This window comes from Hyperolius riggenbachi, chromosome 12 (assembly GCF_040937935.1).
Source record: "Hyperolius riggenbachi isolate aHypRig1 chromosome 12, aHypRig1.pri, whole genome shotgun sequence".
NCBI lineage: Eukaryota > Metazoa > Chordata > Amphibia > Anura > Hyperoliidae > Hyperolius > Hyperolius riggenbachi.
In genome coordinates, this window is record NC_090657.1 from 226,745,160 (window position 1) to 226,765,573 (window position 20,414).

At 48.2% G+C, this 20,414-nt stretch overlaps 1 protein-coding gene across 4 annotated transcripts in view; it reads left to right on the forward strand.

Moving 5' to 3' along the window:
* Positions 1 to 20,414, forward strand: part of DNAH9 (dynein axonemal heavy chain 9) — a 328,292-nt gene that overhangs the window by 239,077 nt on the left and 68,801 nt on the right. For all 4 annotated transcript variants that reach the window (XM_068264551.1, XM_068264553.1, XM_068264552.1 and 1 more), the window contains 2 exons: positions 17,919 to 18,083; positions 20,003 to 20,143. In XM_068264551.1, coding sequence (XP_068120652.1) covers positions 17,919 to 18,083; positions 20,003 to 20,143 — 306 coding nt within the window. The remainder of the gene's footprint in view (positions 1 to 17,918; positions 18,084 to 20,002; positions 20,144 to 20,414) is intronic.

A 20,414-nucleotide genomic window follows, 5' to 3' on the forward strand; every position in this document is an offset into this window, starting at 1 on the left:
AGCATACCGTGAGACCTAGTGGAAGCAGTGGCTCCTCTGGTAGGCTTTTTCAAACGAGGCAGCAGCCACAGGCTGAGCCTGCATCTGAAAGCACCCTCTCCCAAATTGTTGTGCCTGAGACTGAAAAAACAGTTAAAAAATCATCTAAGAAAGCCCCAGTTTGGAAGTACTTTACCGTTGATGAATCTGATCCCCACATTGTCATATGCAACATTTGTGGTCATAAAGTGCGTTTAGGGAAGGACTTGTCAAGAGCGGGCACAGGTGGTCCACTCTCCCACATAAAAAAGCATAAGAGAGAAAATCAGCTTGTTCAGGAAGCAATGGGTAAAATACCCCGCACAGTGCCCCATCCTTCTTCCCATTCAGGTTCTGACATCGGCACCCCTTCCCCCTGCCTTCACTCCGCAACACAGTCTGGCAGTAGAGGCCACATGTCAGCTACCTCAATTGCACGTTTCTCGTCAGTGGCTCACAGCACCCAGCCCTTAATTACTGAGTCGATAAGGTCGACAAAGCCACTGCCTTCCCATCACAGCAGGATCCGGAGGTTGAATGGGCTGCTGTCACAGGCTATGGTCCAGCAGTTATTGCCCTACAGTCTTGTAGAGGAGGGTACAGCCATTCGCGAGCTGCTGAGGTTTGGCATACCAGAATGGCGGATCCCCAGCCGCCATTATTTTGCTAGGACAGCAATACCTGATCTGTATCGCCACACTGTGGATAATGTGACTCTGTCCCTTGACTATTCTGTAGGCAACAGGGTACATCTCACGACGGATTGCTGGACCAGCAGTCATGGCCAGGGACGTTATATGTCCTTTACGGCACATTGGGTCACCCTCCAATGTCAACAGGAGGGTTCCAGTCCTGGGGCGGCCAATGAGCTGGTTGCGCCGCCCCGTGGTGTCAAGGGGAACAGTTCCACACTTGCCTCTAGTCATGTCGCAACCGCTACAGCTGAGGCCCCCAGTAAGCGTGCCCGTGGGGCTGGCCACAGCAGAGTGGTACATCGACGCTGTCAGGCGGTTCTGGGTTTAGTCAGCGTTGAGCAGCAGAGACTTACTGCACCAAATGTCCTGGCCATTATCAACGGACAGGTGCAGAAGTGGCTGACCCCAAGAAGACTCCAGGCTGGTCATGTTGTATGTGACAACGCAGCAAATCTGATTGCCGCCCTGAATCAGGGCAACATCCCCCATGTGCCATGTTTTGCCCACATACTCAACCTGGTGGTGCAGCGCTTTTTACGCACCTACCCAGGTTTGAGTGATGTGGTGCAGCATGCAAGAAGAGTTGTATCGAAGTTACGTTATTCTTCAAATGCCAAAGATTCGCTGTCTAAATTGCAGGAGAAACATGGCCTGCCCCCCCATAGGCTCATTGCAGACAGTGCAACACGGTGGAACTCCACACTTCGCATGCTGAATAGGTTGTGCGAGCAGAAAAAGGCGGTTGCAGAGTACCTCCGAGGAGGACATGGCACCCAGGGCGCACCTGCCCGATTCACCCAGGAAGAGTGGCGGCTGATGTATCAAGTCTGCCGTGTCTTGTCCCCATTCGATCAGGCTACAACATTCGTAAGTGGGGCACAAGTCTGTATCAGCGAAGTGATCCCTCTCGTGTACATGCTGGACGAGAGTCTGAGTAGCCTGATGGCAGCTGGGGAGGATGCGCTTGATGAGCTTGAACAACAAAGCTTGCTCCAAGCCACCCAAACTCAGGCACATGAGGAGGAGGAGGAGGAGCTTACTTTCACGCGGGACTTACTTGAGGTGCCTGACCATTGTGAGGAGGGAGAGCAGGCCAGTGCGGCATCTGTGGTTCATGGGTGGGTAGACATTGGAAGGCAGGACGAGCAGCAGCAGCAGTCAGAGGATTTTGATGTGTTGAGCAGACCGGATGATTTGGAGGCGCAGGCTCATCTCTTCCCCATGGCTGTTCATATGTTGAAATGCTTACGCAGAGATCCCCGGATCCAAAACATTAAGGAGAGGGATGACTACTGGTTGGCCGCCCTTTTAGACCCTCGATGCAAGGGGAAACTGGGTCAGTTCATTCCAGCAAGCCGGCAGGAGGAGAGGATGCGGGAGCTGCAGCAGGCCCTAATACGTCATGTGCAGGAGGCCTTTCCACAGTCTGAGATCACAGCTATCCCCACTCATCGCACCCAGCAAGTAGCTGAGCCAAGCAGACCCATTCTTCCTGGAGACCTTTTTGGAGCAATGAGAAACTTTTACTTCTCTGAGCGTCCAACAATAACAACAAGAACAGTAGAAGGAAGTTTTCACCAGCGGCTGAGCCGCATGGTCAGTGATTACATGGGGTCACTTGGTGCATCTGACAGTATGCGTACAGAGGACCCTATGGAATTTTGGTCCGCCAGACTGGAAACCTGTCCCGAGCTGGCGCAGTATGCGCTTCAACTTCTGGCATGCCCGGCTTCCAGCGTCATTTCTGAGCGTGCATTCAGTGCGGCAGGTGGAGTGGTTACTGAAAAGCGATCCTGTTTGTCTACAGATTCAGTGAACAGACTGACCTTCTTAAAAATGAATCAGTCCTGGATTGATGGTGAATACTCAGCCCCTGCCCTCAGAGACAGAAACTGAATGAGATCGCTTTAAACTCCCTCTGATATACCTATATGTCTGTAAGATAACATTAAATATTTAATGTTCAGTTGTGTTCCCAACATTAGGGTGCACTGCACAATTTGATTCAAAGGTACAGCAGTCTTCCCACTCTTATGGAGCCCTAGGGTTAAAAAAAAAATAAAAAAATAAAAAAAAATGTTATTGATATCGTTGCTCACACCGTTAGAGTGCACTGCACAATTTCATTTTTTTTCTGCTCCTGCTGCAAAAGTATTTCAGTGTTCCTACTTTCATGGAGCACTGCTATGTCCTGCTATGTTTACTGGTGTCCCTGATGTTGCTGCTGTTTTGTTTATTGGTCTTCCACCTTTCGGGTGACTTTGCCTCCTACCTGCCACCAAAATGGCTTGGGCTTACTGAGGGTGATGGTCAACTTACTATATGACTGAGCCGCTGCTCCTCTCAGGGCCACAAGCTAGGACTTTGCCTACTACCTGCCACCAAAATGGCTTGGGTTTACTGAGGGTGATGGTCAACTTACTATATGACTGAGCCGATGCTCCTCTCAGGGCCACAAGCTAGGACTTTGCCTACTACCTGCCACCAAAATGGCTTGGGTTTACTGAGGGTGATGGTCAACTTACTATATGACTGAGCCGCTGCTCCTCTCAGGGCCACAAGCTAGGACTTTGCCTACTACCTGCCACCAAAATGGCTTGGGTTTACTGAGGGTGATGGTCAACTTACTATATGACTGAGCCGATGCTCCTCTCAGGGCCACAAGCTAGGACTTTGCCTACTACCTGCCACCAAAATGGCTTGGGCTTACTGAGGGTGATGGTCAACTTACTATATGACTGAGCCGCTGCTCCTCTCAGGGCCACAAGCTAGGACTTTGCCTACTACCTGCCACCAAAATGGCTTGGGCTTACTGAGGGTGATGGTCAACTTACTATATGACTGAGCCGATGCTCCTCTCAGGGCCACAAGCTAGGACTTTGCCTACTACCTGCCACCAAAATGGCTTTGGCTTACTGAGGGTGATGGTCAACTTACTATATGACTGAGCCACTGCTCCTCTCAGGGCCACAAGCTAGGACTTTGCCTACTACCTGCCACCAAAAAGGCTTCTGCTGACTTAAAAAAAAAAACTCACCTTTTTCTTTTTCAGTTTCTTGGTGTCCCCACCGTTAGGGTGCACCGCACTTTTTTAAATAATTTACCACCTTCTCTTGATTATAGATAGCTGTGTTCCCACTGTCAGGGAGCACTCCACAAAAAAAAAAAAAAAAAAAAAAAAAAAAACTCACCTGTTCCTGTTCAATTTCTTGGGTGTCCCCACCGTTAGGGTACTCCACACTTTTTATTATAATGTACCACCTTCTTTTGATTATAGATAGCAGTGTTCCCACTGTCAGGGAGCACTCCACACAAAAAAAAAAAAAAAAAAAAAAACTCACCTGTTCCTGTTCAATTCCTTGGGTGTCCCCACCGTTAGGGTACTCCACACTTTTTATTATAATGTACCACCTTCTTTTGATTATAGATAGCAGTGTTCCCACTGTCAGGGAGCACTCCACACAAAAAAAAAACAAAAAAAAAAAAAAACCTCACCTGTTCCTGTTCAATTTCTTGGGTGTCCCCACCGTTAGGGTACTCCACACTTTTTATTATAATGTACCACCTTCTTTTGATTATAGATAGCAGTGTTCCCACTGTCAGGGAGCACTCCACACAAAAAAAAAAAAAAAAACTCACCTGTTCCTGTTCAATTTCTTGGGTGTCCCCACCGTTAGGGTACTCCACACTTTTTATTATAATGTACCACCTTCTTTTGATTATAGATAGCAGTGTTCCCACTGTCAGGGAGCACTCCACACAAAAAAAAAAAAAAAAAACTCACCTGTTCCTGTTCAATTCCTTGGGTGTCCCCACCGTTAGGGTACTCCACACTTTTTATTATAATGTACCACCTTCTTTTGATTATAGATAGCAGTGTTCCCACTGTCAGGGAGCACTCCACACAAAAAAAAAAAAAAAAACCTCACCTGTTCCTGTTCAATTTCTTGGGTGTCCCCACCGTTAGGGTACTCCACACTTTTTATTATAATGTACCACCTTCTTTTGATTATAGATAGCAGTGTTCCCACTGTCAGGGAGCACTCCACACAAAAAAAAAAAAAAACAAAAAAAAAAAACTCACCTGTTCCTGTTCAATTTCTTGGGTGTCCCCACCGTTAGGGTACTCCACACTTTTTATTATAATGTACCACCTTCTTTTGATTATAGATAGTAGTGTTCCCACTGTCATGGAGCACTCCCCAAAAAAATAAAATATACTGAAACTGAATTTCTGGGGGGAGGGTGGAAGGGGTTCAGGTCTGGTTACCTATGGATTACTGGGGGGAAGAGGAGAGGTCTGGCTACCTATGAACTACTGGGGGGAGGGTGGAAGGGGTTCAGGTCTGGTTACCTATGAATTTCTGGGGGGAGGGTGGAAGGGGTTCAGGTCTGGTTACCTATGATTTCCTTCAGGGAGGGTGGAAGGGGTTCAGGTCTGGTTACCTATGAATTATTGGGGGGAGGGTGGAAGGGGTTCAGGTCTGGTTACCTATGAATTATTGGGGGGAGGGTGGAAGGGGTTCAGGTCTGGTTACCTATGAATTTCTGGGGGGAGGGTGGAAGGGGTTCAGGTCTGGTTACCTATGGATTACTGGGGGGAAGAGGAGAGGTCTGGCTACCTATGAACTACTGGGGGGAGGGTGGAAGGGGTTCAGGTCTGGTTACCTATGATTTACTGGGGGGAGGGTGGAAGGGGTTCAGGTCTGGTTACCTATGGATTACTGGGGGGAAGAGGAGAGGTCTGGCTACCTATGAACTACTGGGGGGAGGGTGGAAGGGGTTCAGGTCTGGTTACCTATGATTTACTGGGGACAGGGTGGAAGGGGTTCAGGTCTGGTTACCTATGATTTACTGGGGGGAGGGTGGAAGGGGTTCAGGTCTGGTTACCTATGGATTACTGGGGGGAAGAGGAGAGGTCTGGCTACCTATGAACTACTGGGGGGAGGGTGGAAGGGGTTCAGGTCTGGTTACCTATGATTTACTGGGGACAGGGTGGAAGGGGTTCAGGTCTGGTTACCTATGAATTATTGGGGGGAGGGTGGAAGGGGTTCAGGTCTGGTTACCTATGGATTACTGGGGGGAAGAGGAGAGGTCTGGCTACCTATGAACTACTGGGGGGAGGGTGGAAGGGGTTCAGGTCTGGTTACCTATGATTTACTGGGGACAGGGTGGAAGGGGTTCAGGTCTGGTTACCTATGAATTATTGGGGGGAGGGTGGAAGGGGTTCAGGTCTGGTTACCTATGGATTACTGGGGGGAAGAGGAGAGGTCTGGCTACCTATGAACTACTGGGGGGAGGGTGGAAGGGGTTCAGGTCTGGTTACCTATGATTTACTGGGGGGAGGGTGGAAGGGGTTCAGGTCTGGTTACCTATGGATTACTGGGGGGAAGAGGAGAGGTCTGGCTACCTATGAACTACTGGGGGGAGGGTGGAAGGGGTTCAGGTCTGGTTACCTATGATTTACTGGGGGGAGGGTGGAAGGGGTTCAGGTCTGGTTACCTATGGATTACTGGGGGGAAGAGGAGAGGTCTGGCTACCTATGAACTACTGGGGGGAGGGTGGAAGGGGTTCAGGTCTGGTTACCTATGATTTACTGGGGGGAGGGTGGAAGGGGTTCAGGTCTGGTTACCTATGAATTATTGGGGGGAGGGTGGAAGGGGTTCAGGTCTGGTTACCTATGGATTACTGGGGGGAAGAGGAGAGGTCTGGCTACCTATGAACTACTGGGGGGAGGGTGGAAGGGGTTCAGGTCTGGTTACCTATGATTTACTGGGGGGAGGGTGGAAGGGGTTCAGGTCTGGTTACCTATGGATTACTGGGGGGAAGAGGAGAGGTCTGGTTACCTATGATTTCCTGGGGGGAGGGTGGAAGGGGTTCAGGTCTGGTTACCTATGGATTACTGGGGGGAAGAGGAGAGGTCTGGCTACCTATGAACTACTGGGGGGAGGGTGGAAGGGGTTCAGGTCTGGTTACCTATGATTTACTGGGGGGAGGGTGGAAGGGGTTCAGGTCTGGTTACCTATGGATTACTGGGGGGAAGAGGAGAGGTCTGGCTACCTATGAACTACTGGGGGGAGGGTGGAAGGGGTTCAGGTCTGGTTACCTATGATTTACTGGGGACAGGGTGGAAGGGGTTCAGGTCTGGTTACCTATGATTTACTGGGGGGAGGGTGGAAGGGGTTCAGGTCTGGTTACCTATGGATTACTGGGGGGAAGAGGAGAGGTCTGGCTACCTATGAACTACTGGGGGGAGGGTGGAAGGGGTTCAGGTCTGGTTACCTATGATTTACTGGGGACAGGGTGGAAGGGGTTCAGGTCTGGTTACCTATGAATTATTGGGGGGAGGGTGGAAGGGGTTCAGGTCTGGTTACCTATGGATTACTGGGGGGAAGAGGAGAGGTCTGGCTACCTATGAACTACTGGGGGGAGGGTGGAAGGGGTTCAGGTCTGGTTACCTATGATTTACTGGGGGGAGGGTGGAAGGGGTTCAGGTCTGGTTACCTATGGATTACTGGGGGGAAGAGGAGAGGTCTGGCTACCTATGAACTACTGGGGGGAGGGTGGAAGGGGTTCAGGTCTGGTTACCTATGATTTACTGGGGGGAGGGTGGAAGGGGTTCAGGTCTGGTTACCTATGAATTATTGGGGGGAGGGTGGAAGGGGTTCAGGTCTGGTTACCTATGGATTACTGGGGGGAAGAGGAGAGGTCTGGCTACCTATGAACTACTGGGGGGAGGGTGGAAGGGGTTCAGGTCTGGTTACCTATGATTTACTGGGGGGAGGGTGGAAGGGGTTCAGGTCTGGTTACCTATGGATTACTGGGGGGAAGAGGAGAGGTCTGGTTACCTATGATTTCCTGGGGGGAGGGTGGAAGGGGTTCAGGTCTGGTTACCTATGGATTACTGGGGGGAAGAGGAGAGGTCTGGCTACCTATGAACTACTGGGGGGAGGGTGGAAGGGGTTCAGGTCTGGTTACCTATGATTTACTGGGGGGAGGGTGGAAGGGGTTCAGGTCTGGTTACCTATGGATTACTGGGGGGAAGAGGAGAGGTCTGGCTACCTATGAACTACTGGGGGGAGGGTGGAAGGGGTTCAGGTCTGGTTACCTATGATTTACTGGGGACAGGGTGGAAGGGGTTCAGGTCTGGTTACCTATGATTTACTGGGGGGAGGGTGGAAGGGGTTCAGGTCTGGTTACCTATGGATTACTGGGGGGAAGAGGAGAGGTCTGGCTACCTATGAACTACTGGGGGGAGGGTGGAAGGGGTTCAGGTCTGGTTACCTATGATTTACTGGGGACAGGGTGGAAGGGGTTCAGGTCTGGTTACCTATGAATTATTGGGGGGAGGGTGGAAGGGGTTCAGGTCTGGTTACCTATGGATTACTGGGGGGAAGAGGAGAGGTCTGGCTACCTATGAACTACTGGGGGGAGGGTGGAAGGGGTTCAGGTCTGGTTACCTATGATTTACTGGGGACAGGGTGGAAGGGGTTCAGGTCTGGTTACCTATGAATTATTGGGGGGAGGGTGGAAGGGGTTCAGGTCTGGTTACCTATGGATTACTGGGGGGAAGAGGAGAGGTCTGGCTACCTATGAACTACTGGGGGGAGGGTGGAAGGGGTTCAGGTCTGGTTACCTATGATTTACTGGGGGGAGGGTGGAAGGGGTTCAGGTCTGGTTACCTATGGATTACTGGGGGGAAGAGGAGAGGTCTGGCTACCTATGAACTACTGGGGGGAGGGTGGAAGGGGTTCAGGTCTGGTTACCTATGATTTACTGGGGGGAGGGTGGAAGGGGTTCAGGTCTGGTTACCTATGGATTACTGGGGGGAAGAGGAGAGGTCTGGCTACCTATGAACTACTGGGGGGAGGGTGGAAGGGGTTCAGGTCTGGTTACCTATGATTTACTGGGGGGAGGGTGGAAGGGGTTCAGGTCTGGTTACCTATGAATTATTGGGGGGAGGGTGGAAGGGGTTCAGGTCTGGTTACCTATGGATTACTGGGGGGAAGAGGAGAGGTCTGGCTACCTATGAACTACTGGGGGGAGGGTGGAAGGGGTTCAGGTCTGGTTACCTATGATTTACTGGGGGGAGGGTGGAAGGGGTTCAGGTCTGGTTACCTATGGATTACTGGGGGGAAGAGGAGAGGTCTGGTTACCTATGATTTCCTGGGGGGAGGGTGGAAGGGGTTCAGGTCTGGTTACCTATGGATTACTGGGGGGAGATGGGAGAGGTCTGGGTACCTATGAATTACTTGGGAGGGTGGGGGATTAGGTCTGGCTACCTATATTTAACTGGATGGAGAGGTCTGGCTACCTCTATTTATATGTGTATCAGATATACATGCATGGAGATTTATTATCAGATGCATATATATATATATATATATATATATATATATATATATATATATCTATATATATATATAGATATATATATTTTATTTATACATATACTGTATATACATATGTCCCCAATATCCACCAGCTGTGATCACTTGAAGCCGTATTCATGTGCTTGTCGGTTGCTTACTTGAACCACCAGCAGAAAAAAACGCAAACCTGCTCCAAAATATTCACTGAAACCTCCAGCAAAATCTTTCAGCCCTCCTGAAACTCCTAGCGGCTTTCTGCAATCCTCCTTGCATGGAAGCCGGCGTGTTACCTGACCTGCCTAGAGTCGAGTGATACGCCTGCTGCCGTGAACAGAGTACGTCGGAAAGCCAATAGGAGCATGCTAGGAGCTTCAGGAAGGCTACAAAACGCCGCTGGAGGCTCGGTAAGTATTTTGTAATGCCTGCAAACCAGGCCCAAATTCTTCTCCCCCACCCTAAAGAAAGAACCCCTGAAAGGGACACTGAGCAGGGGCACAGGGTATGTTTTTAAAGGGACTCCAAGATCAAATGAAACGCAAAATATGAACTTACCCGGGCTTTGCTGTAGCCCAGTGTTGGTCTGTAGTTGGCCGGCGGATCCTGGCGACACTTGGGCCGAGTGTCGGGCTCCTTCTTCCGCATACATCACGCGTAACGTCATTACGCCGGCCGCCTCGCGTCATCACGGTGGCCGGCGTGACAGTACGGCGCATGCGCGATTAAACCACGCATGCGCCGTACTGTGACGCCGGACGCCGTAATGACGTTTCGCGTGATGTATGCGGAAGATGGAGCCCGACACTCGGCCCGAGTGTCGCCAGGATCCGCCGGTTCTCATTTTGTGTTTAATTTGAGCTCGGAGTCCCTTTAAGTATACCCAAGTGTATATGAAGTGTATACACTTCCTCTCTTAATCCCTCTCCATCCCGGTATGCCCACTCTCAATGCTATTGAAAACATGGCTCCTACAGAAAGTAGAGCTGAAACATGAAAAATGATGTCTGTGGGTCCTTACAGCGCATGCGCAGTCTCTGTCTCCTCGAATTATTTTCCGACTCTCTGCATCGCATCATAGTTCCGTGCACTATGACGCGTGCCACAGAGAGGAGGGGAGGAAGAAAGTAGAGTAGCCTGAACCTGCATGCGCTGTAAAAGAGAACTAAAAAGCAATGAATAATTGCTACATATACTCTTTACACTTTAAATGTCTATTTTGCACACTGGTGCTTTGTGTTGGACACAGAAGATCTACAAAATTAAGGGATTGCATCACACAAGCAATGTGACACATACAACTAAGTATTCTGCATAAATATATGTTTTAGAAATGCATTGTATTAACAATGTCATTGCATTTCTTTTGCGATTATTTAGTCCAACACAATGTGTCAGTGTCAGAGATCGTACAACAAAAGAGAAGAAACTTATCCTTTTTTAAGAAAAACATTTATTTTTTGTAAAAAGTTTTTCTTTTCTTTTTTTTTTTTCCTTTTTTTTTTCTTAAAGAGAAAATACAGCCACTGTGTAACTAGGAAAGGCTGCAGTAAGACAGAGCACATTAGAACAGGTATAGGAACTTATAGGATAGAAGAAGTATTGCTGAACATTTTGTTACCGAAAGTGGTAGGGGTGATGCAGCACCCTATAGGAAAAGACACAGGAGACAAAACGGGAGCCCAGTAGTGCAATATGTTTATAACACCAATATGATGAGAGAAGTAAAGGCACTACTCACAAAGGAGGGTTGCTGGGGGCAACCAACCACAGGAAGCAGGTGGAGACAATAAACCCGACTCCACTCGGGGTGGTCCTGGCCAGGACCAGATGAACGGTCGCTCTCTTAGTGGAAAAAAAGGATGAGACCACCACTGTGGGAACCCACTAGTGGCGTGTCACCACCCCTCGAACAGAGTCTGTTCGGGGGTATACTTAGCACAAACAGAGGAAAGAGGCGCCCTGGGATAATAAAAGCGTTTAAAGAGAACCTGTACTGAGTAAAAATATTTAAAATAAACACATGAGGTAACTTCAAATGAACATTACATAGTTACCTTGCCATCAGTTCCGCTCAGAAGCTCACCATTTTCTTCTGACAATAATCCCTTCCAGTTCTGACAACATTTTGTCAGATCTGAAATATATCAGTTGCTGTCAGTAAAATATCAGTTGTTGTCAGTTATAGCTGAGAGGAAAACTGATGTACCAGGTAATGTCTATGTTTCTCCATGGCTCAAGTGGGCGATGTTACAGTTTAACTGTGTGCTGACCAGAAAGCTGTTATGGGTAATGGCCATTTTCAAAATGGAGGACGGAAAATTCCCCTGATCACAATGAACAGACAGGACGCGGGACAGGAGAAAGACACTGAGGAGTAGACTTCATGGAAGGTAAGTATGACTTGTGTATGCTTATTTTGACTTTTAATTTTCAGTTCAGGTTTTCTTTAAAAACGGCTAAAAACAGTAGTTAATTTGAGGTAGCTTACCTCAATGACGAAATCTCTGCAAAGTATTACCAAAGATTTTATTAGCACAAGCGGCAACGCGTTTCACGGGTCACAGCCCGCTTCATCAGGCCAATTGCAGTGCCTATAACAGCATGTTGCTGTTATAGGCACTGCAATTGGCCTGATGAAGCGGGCTGTGACCCGTGAAACGCGTTGCCGCTTGTGCTAATAAAATCTTTTGTAATACTTTGCAGAGATTTCGTCATTGAGGTAAGCTACCTCAAATTAACTACTGTTTTTAGCCGTTTTTAAACGCTTGTATTATCCCAGGGCGCCTCTTTCCTCTGTTTGTGCTATTTTGTTACCGAGTCTCTTTAAAAGAAACTCTGACCAAGAATTGAACTGTATCCCAATCAGTAGCTGATACCCCCTTTTACATGAGAAATCTATTCCTTTTTAATAACAGACCATCAGGGGGCGCTGTATGACTGATATTGTGGTGAAACCCCTCCCACAAGAAACAAGAAAAGTACGTACTCCTGGCAGTTTCCTGTCTGTGAACCTTGCTGCATTGTGGGAAATAGCTGTTTACAGCTGTTTCCAACTGCCAAAAAACCATGCAGCAGCTACATCACCTGCCAGCAGTAAAAATGTTCAACAAAAATAAACAAAAAAAACAACCAAAAAAAACCCCTCAGTCCACCCTACCCCCTGTCCCCTTCAACTGGCGGACCTCCTCCTCCACATTCGCCATATGCTGGCGCATCTCCAGCATCTGCTGCTTCAGTAAGCGGATTTCCCGCTCATGCCTCCTCTTCGTCTTCGTCAGCCTCCTCACCTGGCCGCTCAGCCTCGTATATGTTGATAGAGGAACTGTAGAAAAAAATGTGCAAAATAGGTAAACCCAGCAATCCATCAACTTGTACATATTTCAATCTCATTGATCATCCCTAAAATTAAGAACCTGTAATGTAATACATATAACATAGCATTTACTTGCTTTTCCATAGTATGCAATGTTAATCATACAGTAAGAGAATTTTACCATAAAGCGGTGTCCTGGCTTGACTAAGATAAGCCCTCTGGCTATGATGGCTGGGGCCAGGTGAGGAGGCCCTTGACGAAGAAGGAGGCCTGGGTGCAGAGGATCCCCGGGGCCGGGCAGTGCGGGCACCACTTGCAGCTGTAGTAAGGAGTAATGAATAATACAATTTAATCAAAATATATGATAAAATGGATAAAAAGTAATAACTTTATTGTTTGAACTACAATTACTTTTATTTCTATTTTCAAGTGAACTTTGATAAGGACCTTACTGTAAACACAGAACAAAAAATCATATTCTTATTCCTTTAATGTATTTATTATACATGAAAGAATATGACTCTTCAATACAGTAAAATAAAACTAGGATAGGCTTTAAAGTGATCCTTTGCGGCTATTGCGGCCTCCGGGACGTAATAGTAGCATAGGGGGCGATATTTTTGCTGGGAACACGAAGAATCACTTGCGTTCCCAATGCCTGTCGGTTCCTGACGGCGAAACCGGAAGTGGTCGCCGTGGGGTCCAGGAGGATCTGAGCGAGGCGGCGAGGGCACCGATCGACTGCAGGGGGCTCAGGGAAGCCACAGTTGAGTCAAAATCTTTTTTTTTTTTACAGGCTTAAAGGGATACTGTAGGGGGGTCAGGGGAAAATGAGTTGAACTTACCCGGGGCTTCTAATGGTCCCCCGAAGACATCCTGTGTTGGCGCAGCCACTCACCGATGCTCCGGCCCCGCTTCCAGTTCACTTCTGGAATTTCTGACTTTAAAGTCAGAAAACCACTGCGCCTGCGTTGCCATGTCCTCACTCCCGCTGATGTCACCAGGAGTGTACTGCGCAGACACAGACCATACTGGGCCTGCGCTGTGTGCTCTTGGTGACATCAGCGGGATCGAGGACACGGCAACGCAGGCGCAGTGGTTTTCTGACTTTAAAGTCAGAAATTCCAGAAGTGAACTGGAGGCGGGGCCGGAGCATCGGTGAGTGGCTGCACCAACACAGGATGTCTGCAGGGGACCATTAGAAGCCCCGGGTAAGTTCAACTCATTTTCCCCCGACCCCCCTACAGTATCCCTTTAAGGATCACTTTAAAGAGAGCACTTGGAACGCAGACTGGGGCAATGGTTCATCTTGTAGTAGGAATACGACCCTGGGCACACAGTCAAGATATCAATGGTGTGGCTCCGAGACAACTCTGTGTATGTCCTTGAGTGGCCCAGCAAGAGCTTAGGCTTCAATACGATTGAATAGCTCTGGAGAGATCTTTAAAAAAAATTGCTGTGCAACAAAGCCGGACCATCCACAAGGCAAACCTAGCCACTTGCCTAGTGCCTGGAGAGGATATAGGGTCCAGATGGACGACAGCACCTATCAAATTTTTCTAAAAAAAAATAAAAGTTAATTGATCATCAGTGGTTATCAAAAACCAATGTTAAGCCTAGGGGCCCATTTTTTTTTAATAACTTTATTTGCATGAATGCAGTATAATCAGTACATATTGCACAAATATCATCACTATGCCCACACAGGAGCACAAAATAATATGTTTTAACCCATTTTGGAATAAGCCCCTAACAAAACAAAATGTGGGAAAAGTGCTGCACTGTGAATACCTTACGGATATATACTTTAACTGTACATACTGCACAACTCTATAGTATTCAGCCCATGGAATTATTTTTTAGGATAAATACATACAGCATATAAACCCCAAAATAGACATACATAAACTAATAGTTTGCTGACTTACATCCAATTTGAGCAACCACCCGCCTGAGCAGGTCCTGGTCCCTCCTCTTTAGGTCGCTCCAGAGCATTTGGACCTGCTTGGTGGTGAGGTCCCGCCGGTACTCGGCCCTCAGGATCCCCTGCACCCTTCTCACCACGTCCCGCTTCTCCCTCGCGGTGGTGAGGTCGTACCGGCCTCTTGTAAATTCCTGGAAAAGAAATATTACAGTATTAATGACCACTGTATTATACCTTCATTAATTAAGAATCTTCTTACTTACAGCATAATGTAAAAGATTATAATATTATTCATAATGACAGTTTTCAAAAATTGTGGGAAGCAACCAACTATGACTTCGGGCAGATACTAGGGATCAACGATGACTAGTGCCACCTATAACTGCTGACATTGCTAGCCATAATAACTACATCATTTCATTTCATGTGTGATTGGACTGACAGAGAAGATCCTGTGACAGCAAGCATCAAATATATAATTGAATGGATTCCATGAACTGGCCGCGGCGTCTATAGACTTTGTGCCAGCTCATAGCCATAGGCGTCCGCACAAAATTTTCCAGGGGGGGGGGGGGGGGTGCAAAAAGGCAGGGAAGAAGTGGTGCGCCGCAAATTTTAGAGAAGATGTGTACGCCGAAAAACCTGAGGGTTATGTTGTGCGGCGCACGTACGCGCCGCCCCCAAAAATGGGTGCGGCCATGGACCAGAATGTGGGTGTGGCCATGGGTGGTGACAAATTTTCGTTTACTTAGCAATGTGGGACATTAGATTAGGACAGTGGTGGCGAAACTTTTGGAGGCCGACTGCCCAAACTGCAACCCAAAAGTCAATTTATCTATCGCAAAGTGGCAACAGCAATTTAAAACTTCATACAAACGTTTTAACTCATACATGAACATTATTGAAAATCCAAGTTGCAAATAAACTGTGAAGATAAACAATTTCTTTCATCCTACTCCTGAAAAATGTATTCGTTTTTTAGAACCTCACAGTTTTATTTTCCGTTTTAAAAAGCAAAAATGTAGGTTTAATGCTATTGTCTCATAGGATAATGATTCAGCTTTTCCCAGAGGCCCCCAACAAGACAAATGTAGCAATCATGAGGCCCCCAAGAAATCATCAGGCTCCCAACAAGACACATTCAGCAATCTTGAGACCCCCAACAAGACAAATTCAGCAATCATGTTGCCCCCAACAAGACAAATTCAGCAATCATGAGGCCCCCAACAAATCATGAGGCCCCCAACAAGACATTCAGCAATCTTGAGGCCCCCAAAAAATCGTGAGGCCTTCAACAAGACGAATTCAGCAATCATGAGGCACCCAACAAGACAAATTCAGCAGTCATGAGGCACATAAATAGACAGGATTTCACATAAATAGGCAGAATGCCCCCTTAATATGGTAGACACCTCTCACCTGGATTCTCAATTCTCCTCTACTGGCTGTTGTGCCTGGCAATACTGTTTTTGGTTGGATTGGGGATGACGTGCGGGCTGAAAGGCCTTGCGTGATGCTTGCCTGAAATGTGGCCCAAATTGCGATTTTTTTCCCTGCTAAAATGTGGCCTAAATTGAGTTTGTTTTCTGCTAAAATATGGCCCAAATTGCGTTTACTTTCTGCTGAAATGTGGCCCAAATTGCGTTTATTTTCTGCTGAAATGCAGCCCAAAGTGCGTTCATTTTCTGCTGAAATGTGGCCCAAAGTGCGTTTGTTTTCTGCTAAAATGTGGCCTAAATTGCGTTTGTTTTCTGCTAAAATTTGGCCTAAATTGCGTTTGTTTTCTGCTAAAATGTCTATATTTGCTGCTTTGGGGTTACGGTTACGCTCCACCCATACAATGTCATGACCACACCCATTTTTTGGCGGGGCGCCAAAAAATGGGCGTGGTCATGACATTGTATGGGCGGAGCGTAACCGCAACCCCAAAGCAGCAAATATAGACATTTTAGCAGAAAACAAACGCAATTTAGGCCAAATTTTAGCAGAAAACAAACGCAATTTAGGCCACATTTTAGCAGAAAACAAACGGGCCTGGGGGGCGTGTGCGGCGCGCATAGTGCGCCCCGCACTATGCGCGCCGCACGCGCCCCCCAGGCCCGTTTTCCGGCGCGCTGCGACCCCCTCCCCAGCCGTCCACAGCCCACCCCCCACCTTCACTTGTCCCAGGTTGGAACCAGAAAAAACAGGTCACTGTAGTGAATATGTCTCACTCTACTATTAACAGTACTGCTACAAATGCAAAGTTACAGAGATAAACTAAAAACAATTCTCTACTACACTAACACCTATGATATCCTTTTACATGATGGGACATATAAAGATTAGAGAAATGCAGTCAGAAACAGTAGCCAAAAACTATACATTCTGTTAATAGATTGCTTAAGTTACCTCAATTATCATCTCTTTCATCCTGAGGGGAATCTTAGGAGGCATGGTGGATGGTTGATGGCAGTGCTGTGTCTCTGATTCCTGTGATGCGTCCTCTCCACGCGTTTGCCGGCGCCTGCTCTGGCCAACTTCCTGTCTCTACGCATCAGCCAATCAAAACTTCCGCTTGTGACGTACGCGTGTACGTACGCCTGCGGAGGCAAAGTACGCATGCGCGTGCGCAGTTGCTACGGAACGGATACGTATGGTTGTACGCTTGCCGCCTACAACATACGCATCGTTGGCAATCCGGTCAGCGCATGCGTGGTACAATCACGGGTAACGCGTAAAGAAAATCCGCATGCGAGCATAATGTTACGTATACGGTTACGATAGCTACGCGGAGATGCGAAGTGCAATGAATAGTTTACGGTATCCTTACGCGTAACGTCGTAAGTTTACGCGTAATTACAGCGATCTACCGTAGATAATCTCCTACGCCGTAACCGTAATTGCGTAATGCGTAATAGCGTAAAATTACGTGAAATGATCCGTAAGCGTAGATTTTTCCATTACGACCAGCACTGCCGTAGAGCCTCGTCCGTCCCATACAGCCTCGTCTGTCCTGCAGAGCGGCGTACATATGAATTGGCCGCCGGGAGACTTGGGAGCAGGACATAGCCGGTATATGGCTTATCCTGCTGCTGAACAAGTTTCTGGCGGCATAAATACTACCCCCCCCCCCTCCACGTCCACGTGGATAGTGGGGAATGATATAATTCAGCTTCCGGTTGTTGCTGAAGGCCGAATTATAGTGTTTTAAGAGCAACTTCAGCTCTGTCTTCTGACGGCACTGAAGTTACTCACAGTGCGCTGTCTATGGTGGCGCCGGCTCCGCCCAGTTCTCCTGCGCTGTGATTACAGCGCTCGTGTAGAGCCTTGTCTTTCCCGTAGCGCCTTATCTGTCCTCCAGAGCCTTGTCTGTCCTCCATAGCATTGTCTGTCCTGTAGAGCCTTGTCTGTCCCGTAGAGCCTTGTCTGGTAAATAGAGGCTTGTCTGGTCTGCAGAGACTCTCCGCTGGCTGGACAATTGTCTCTTTAATAATCTCATGCTGGAGAGTCACCATCCATCTGCATATCTCTAAGTTATTCTGATCACCAATGGACAATTCATTTACCTGTACTGGAGCTTCTTGGGACATATAATAATAACAACCCTTTCTATACAGTCTAACCTGACCAAGGAACAGAATGGATTCAAGATCACCCTGAAGACCCTGGAAGACAACCTTCTGTCCCGTCTGTCTTCTGCCTCTGGAAACTTCCTGGGGGACATAGAGCTGGTGGAGAACCTGGAGATCACCAAGAAGACCGCAGCGGAGATAGAGGAGAAGGTAAGATGCTGAGAATGGACCGGAGGTGTGCGGTCATGGAAGGTAGAAGTGCTCCTCCTCCCCAGGGATGATGTGGTGTCTTCCCATAATGCAGTGCTCTCGTCATGCTATGCGCGTCCTCGTTGGCATCACAGCTCCATGACTGACAGCACTTTGAGGTATCACTGATGGTGGTCACCAGCCATGACCATAATATGCGGCACTTTGTAATACTATACGTATGTTCATAAAGGTCGCCAGTCCCTCCCTGTAATTCTGGACCAAAGAACGGAGCTCAACCACAAGTCACCTCATAGTGCCTAAGCCCACGTGAGGACGCCCGCCTTGTGCTTTTTAATCTGTCGCAGACCCCATAGAGGTGGTTTGTAAATTAGCCTCAGTTAGCAATATACAGAGTGTTGTGCACTGTGGTTTTGCCATTTGAAAGTCCCGTAATTTTGTTTGTAACTGTAATCTGGAACCATAATTGCGCATCATTTCATGTTGACTTTCGCCGTTAATAGCAAAGCCCCATACATGCTATCGTCACCAAAATCGCTAGGTATGTTAAAGTGAATGGGAACCGCATTTAAAAAAATGAGACAGATACTTACCCAAGGAGAGGGAAGGCTTTGGGTCCTATAGAACCTTCCGGCTCCTCTCCTGGTCCCCTCGTTCCAGTGCTGGCTCGCCCGGTAGCAGTATTTGACTAAATAAGTCAAATACTGCTTTATCTGGCCGTAGGAGGCTTCAGAAATCTTCAGGGAGCCCGAGTGCTCCTGAAGAAGGGCGGCCCTGTACTGCGCATGCGCAAGCACGCTCTCTTGCACGCTCACGCCTGTGCAGTATGGAGCCGCACGTCTTCAGGAGAACACAGCTCCCGAGGACTTCCAAATACCCTTTCGGCGGGGGATTGAAACTGGGGGGGGGGAAGCCAGCACAGGATAGAGGGCACCGAGAGAGGAGACGGAAGGCTCTATATGACCCAGAGCCCTCCCACTCCTTAGGTAAGTATTTGCTTCATTTTTTTAAAAAAATGCGGTTCCCATTCACTTTAAGGGGAACAGTGGGACAAAGTAAAAAAAAAAAATTTTTTTTTTTGTAGAAAATTAATTTTAAAAATTCAAAGGGAAAATGTTTTGTTTTGTTTTTCTGCAGTTCTTTAAGGATACAACCTTCTAACATGCTGACTAGGGATTGGGCATTAATACTGCAGTGCTGGCTACAAAGAGTCAATCTCTCAACAATAGCAGGAGTAGGTGGGCAGGGGCAGGCGATCCACTCCGTGTTGTGGGAGGAGGTAGCTGGGGTTAGGTAGTCTACATTGTGCGGAGAGAGAAGGGGGGTTGTGATCAGGGCCGGGCCGAGGCATAGGCTGGAGAGGCTCCAGCCTCAGGGCGCAGTGTAGGAGGGGGCGCAGAATTCATTCATCTGTCATTCCTAATTGTGTTTGAAGCAGAAAGAAATAAGAAAAGGGGATACATAACAGTGACTGCAAGCCAGATAACTAGATATTAAGGTGTTGGGGAGGTTGTGGGCCCTGTGGCGCCTCTTAGTCTAATAGCAATCAGTGTGTGATGACTGGGGTGGGAGGGATGGAGGGGCGCACTTTGGCGTCTCAGCCTTGGGTGCTGGAGGACCTTGTCCCGGCTCTGGTTGTGATCAGGTAGTGGCTTTGCAGAAGGAGGAGGGGGACAGGGTCAGCTTATGCTCTGTGTAGAGGGAGGAGGTGGGCGTTGCCAGCTCTTTACAGAGAGGGACTCACTTCTGCCACTTTCCATGCTACCTGATTAGCTAATGATGGAATGTGATGCCTGAACAGTAAAGAAACGTCAGGATGCAGCCAGCCAGGTAGTCCCACCCAGTATGATGATTGTGAAGTCTACATATGTCAGATGGGTTACAATGATTGCGTTACATCTATAATATTCTGCCGCCAGGTTATTGAAGCAAAAGTGACGGAAGCAAAGCTGAATGAGGCCCGAGAACACTATCGCCCGGCAGCTGCTCGCGCCTCTCTGCTCTACTTCATAATGAATGACCTGAACAAGATCCACCCCATGTACCAGTTCTCTCTGAAGGTTAATGAGGAATGGCTGCCCTGTGTGCTTCCCATTCCCTGTGATATCCTGAGCCACGCGTGTCATGTGCAGACCTGTCTCTGCTTCCCCGCCTCCTTCCCATTCCCTGTCATTTCCTGTGCCACGCGTGTCATGTGCAGACCTGTCTTTGCTGCCCACCCTCCTCCATATTCCCTGTGATATCCCGTGCCACGTGTGTCATGTGCAGACCTGTCTCTGCTGTCCCGCCTCCTCCATATTCCCTGTGATATCCTGAGCCAAGCGTGTCATG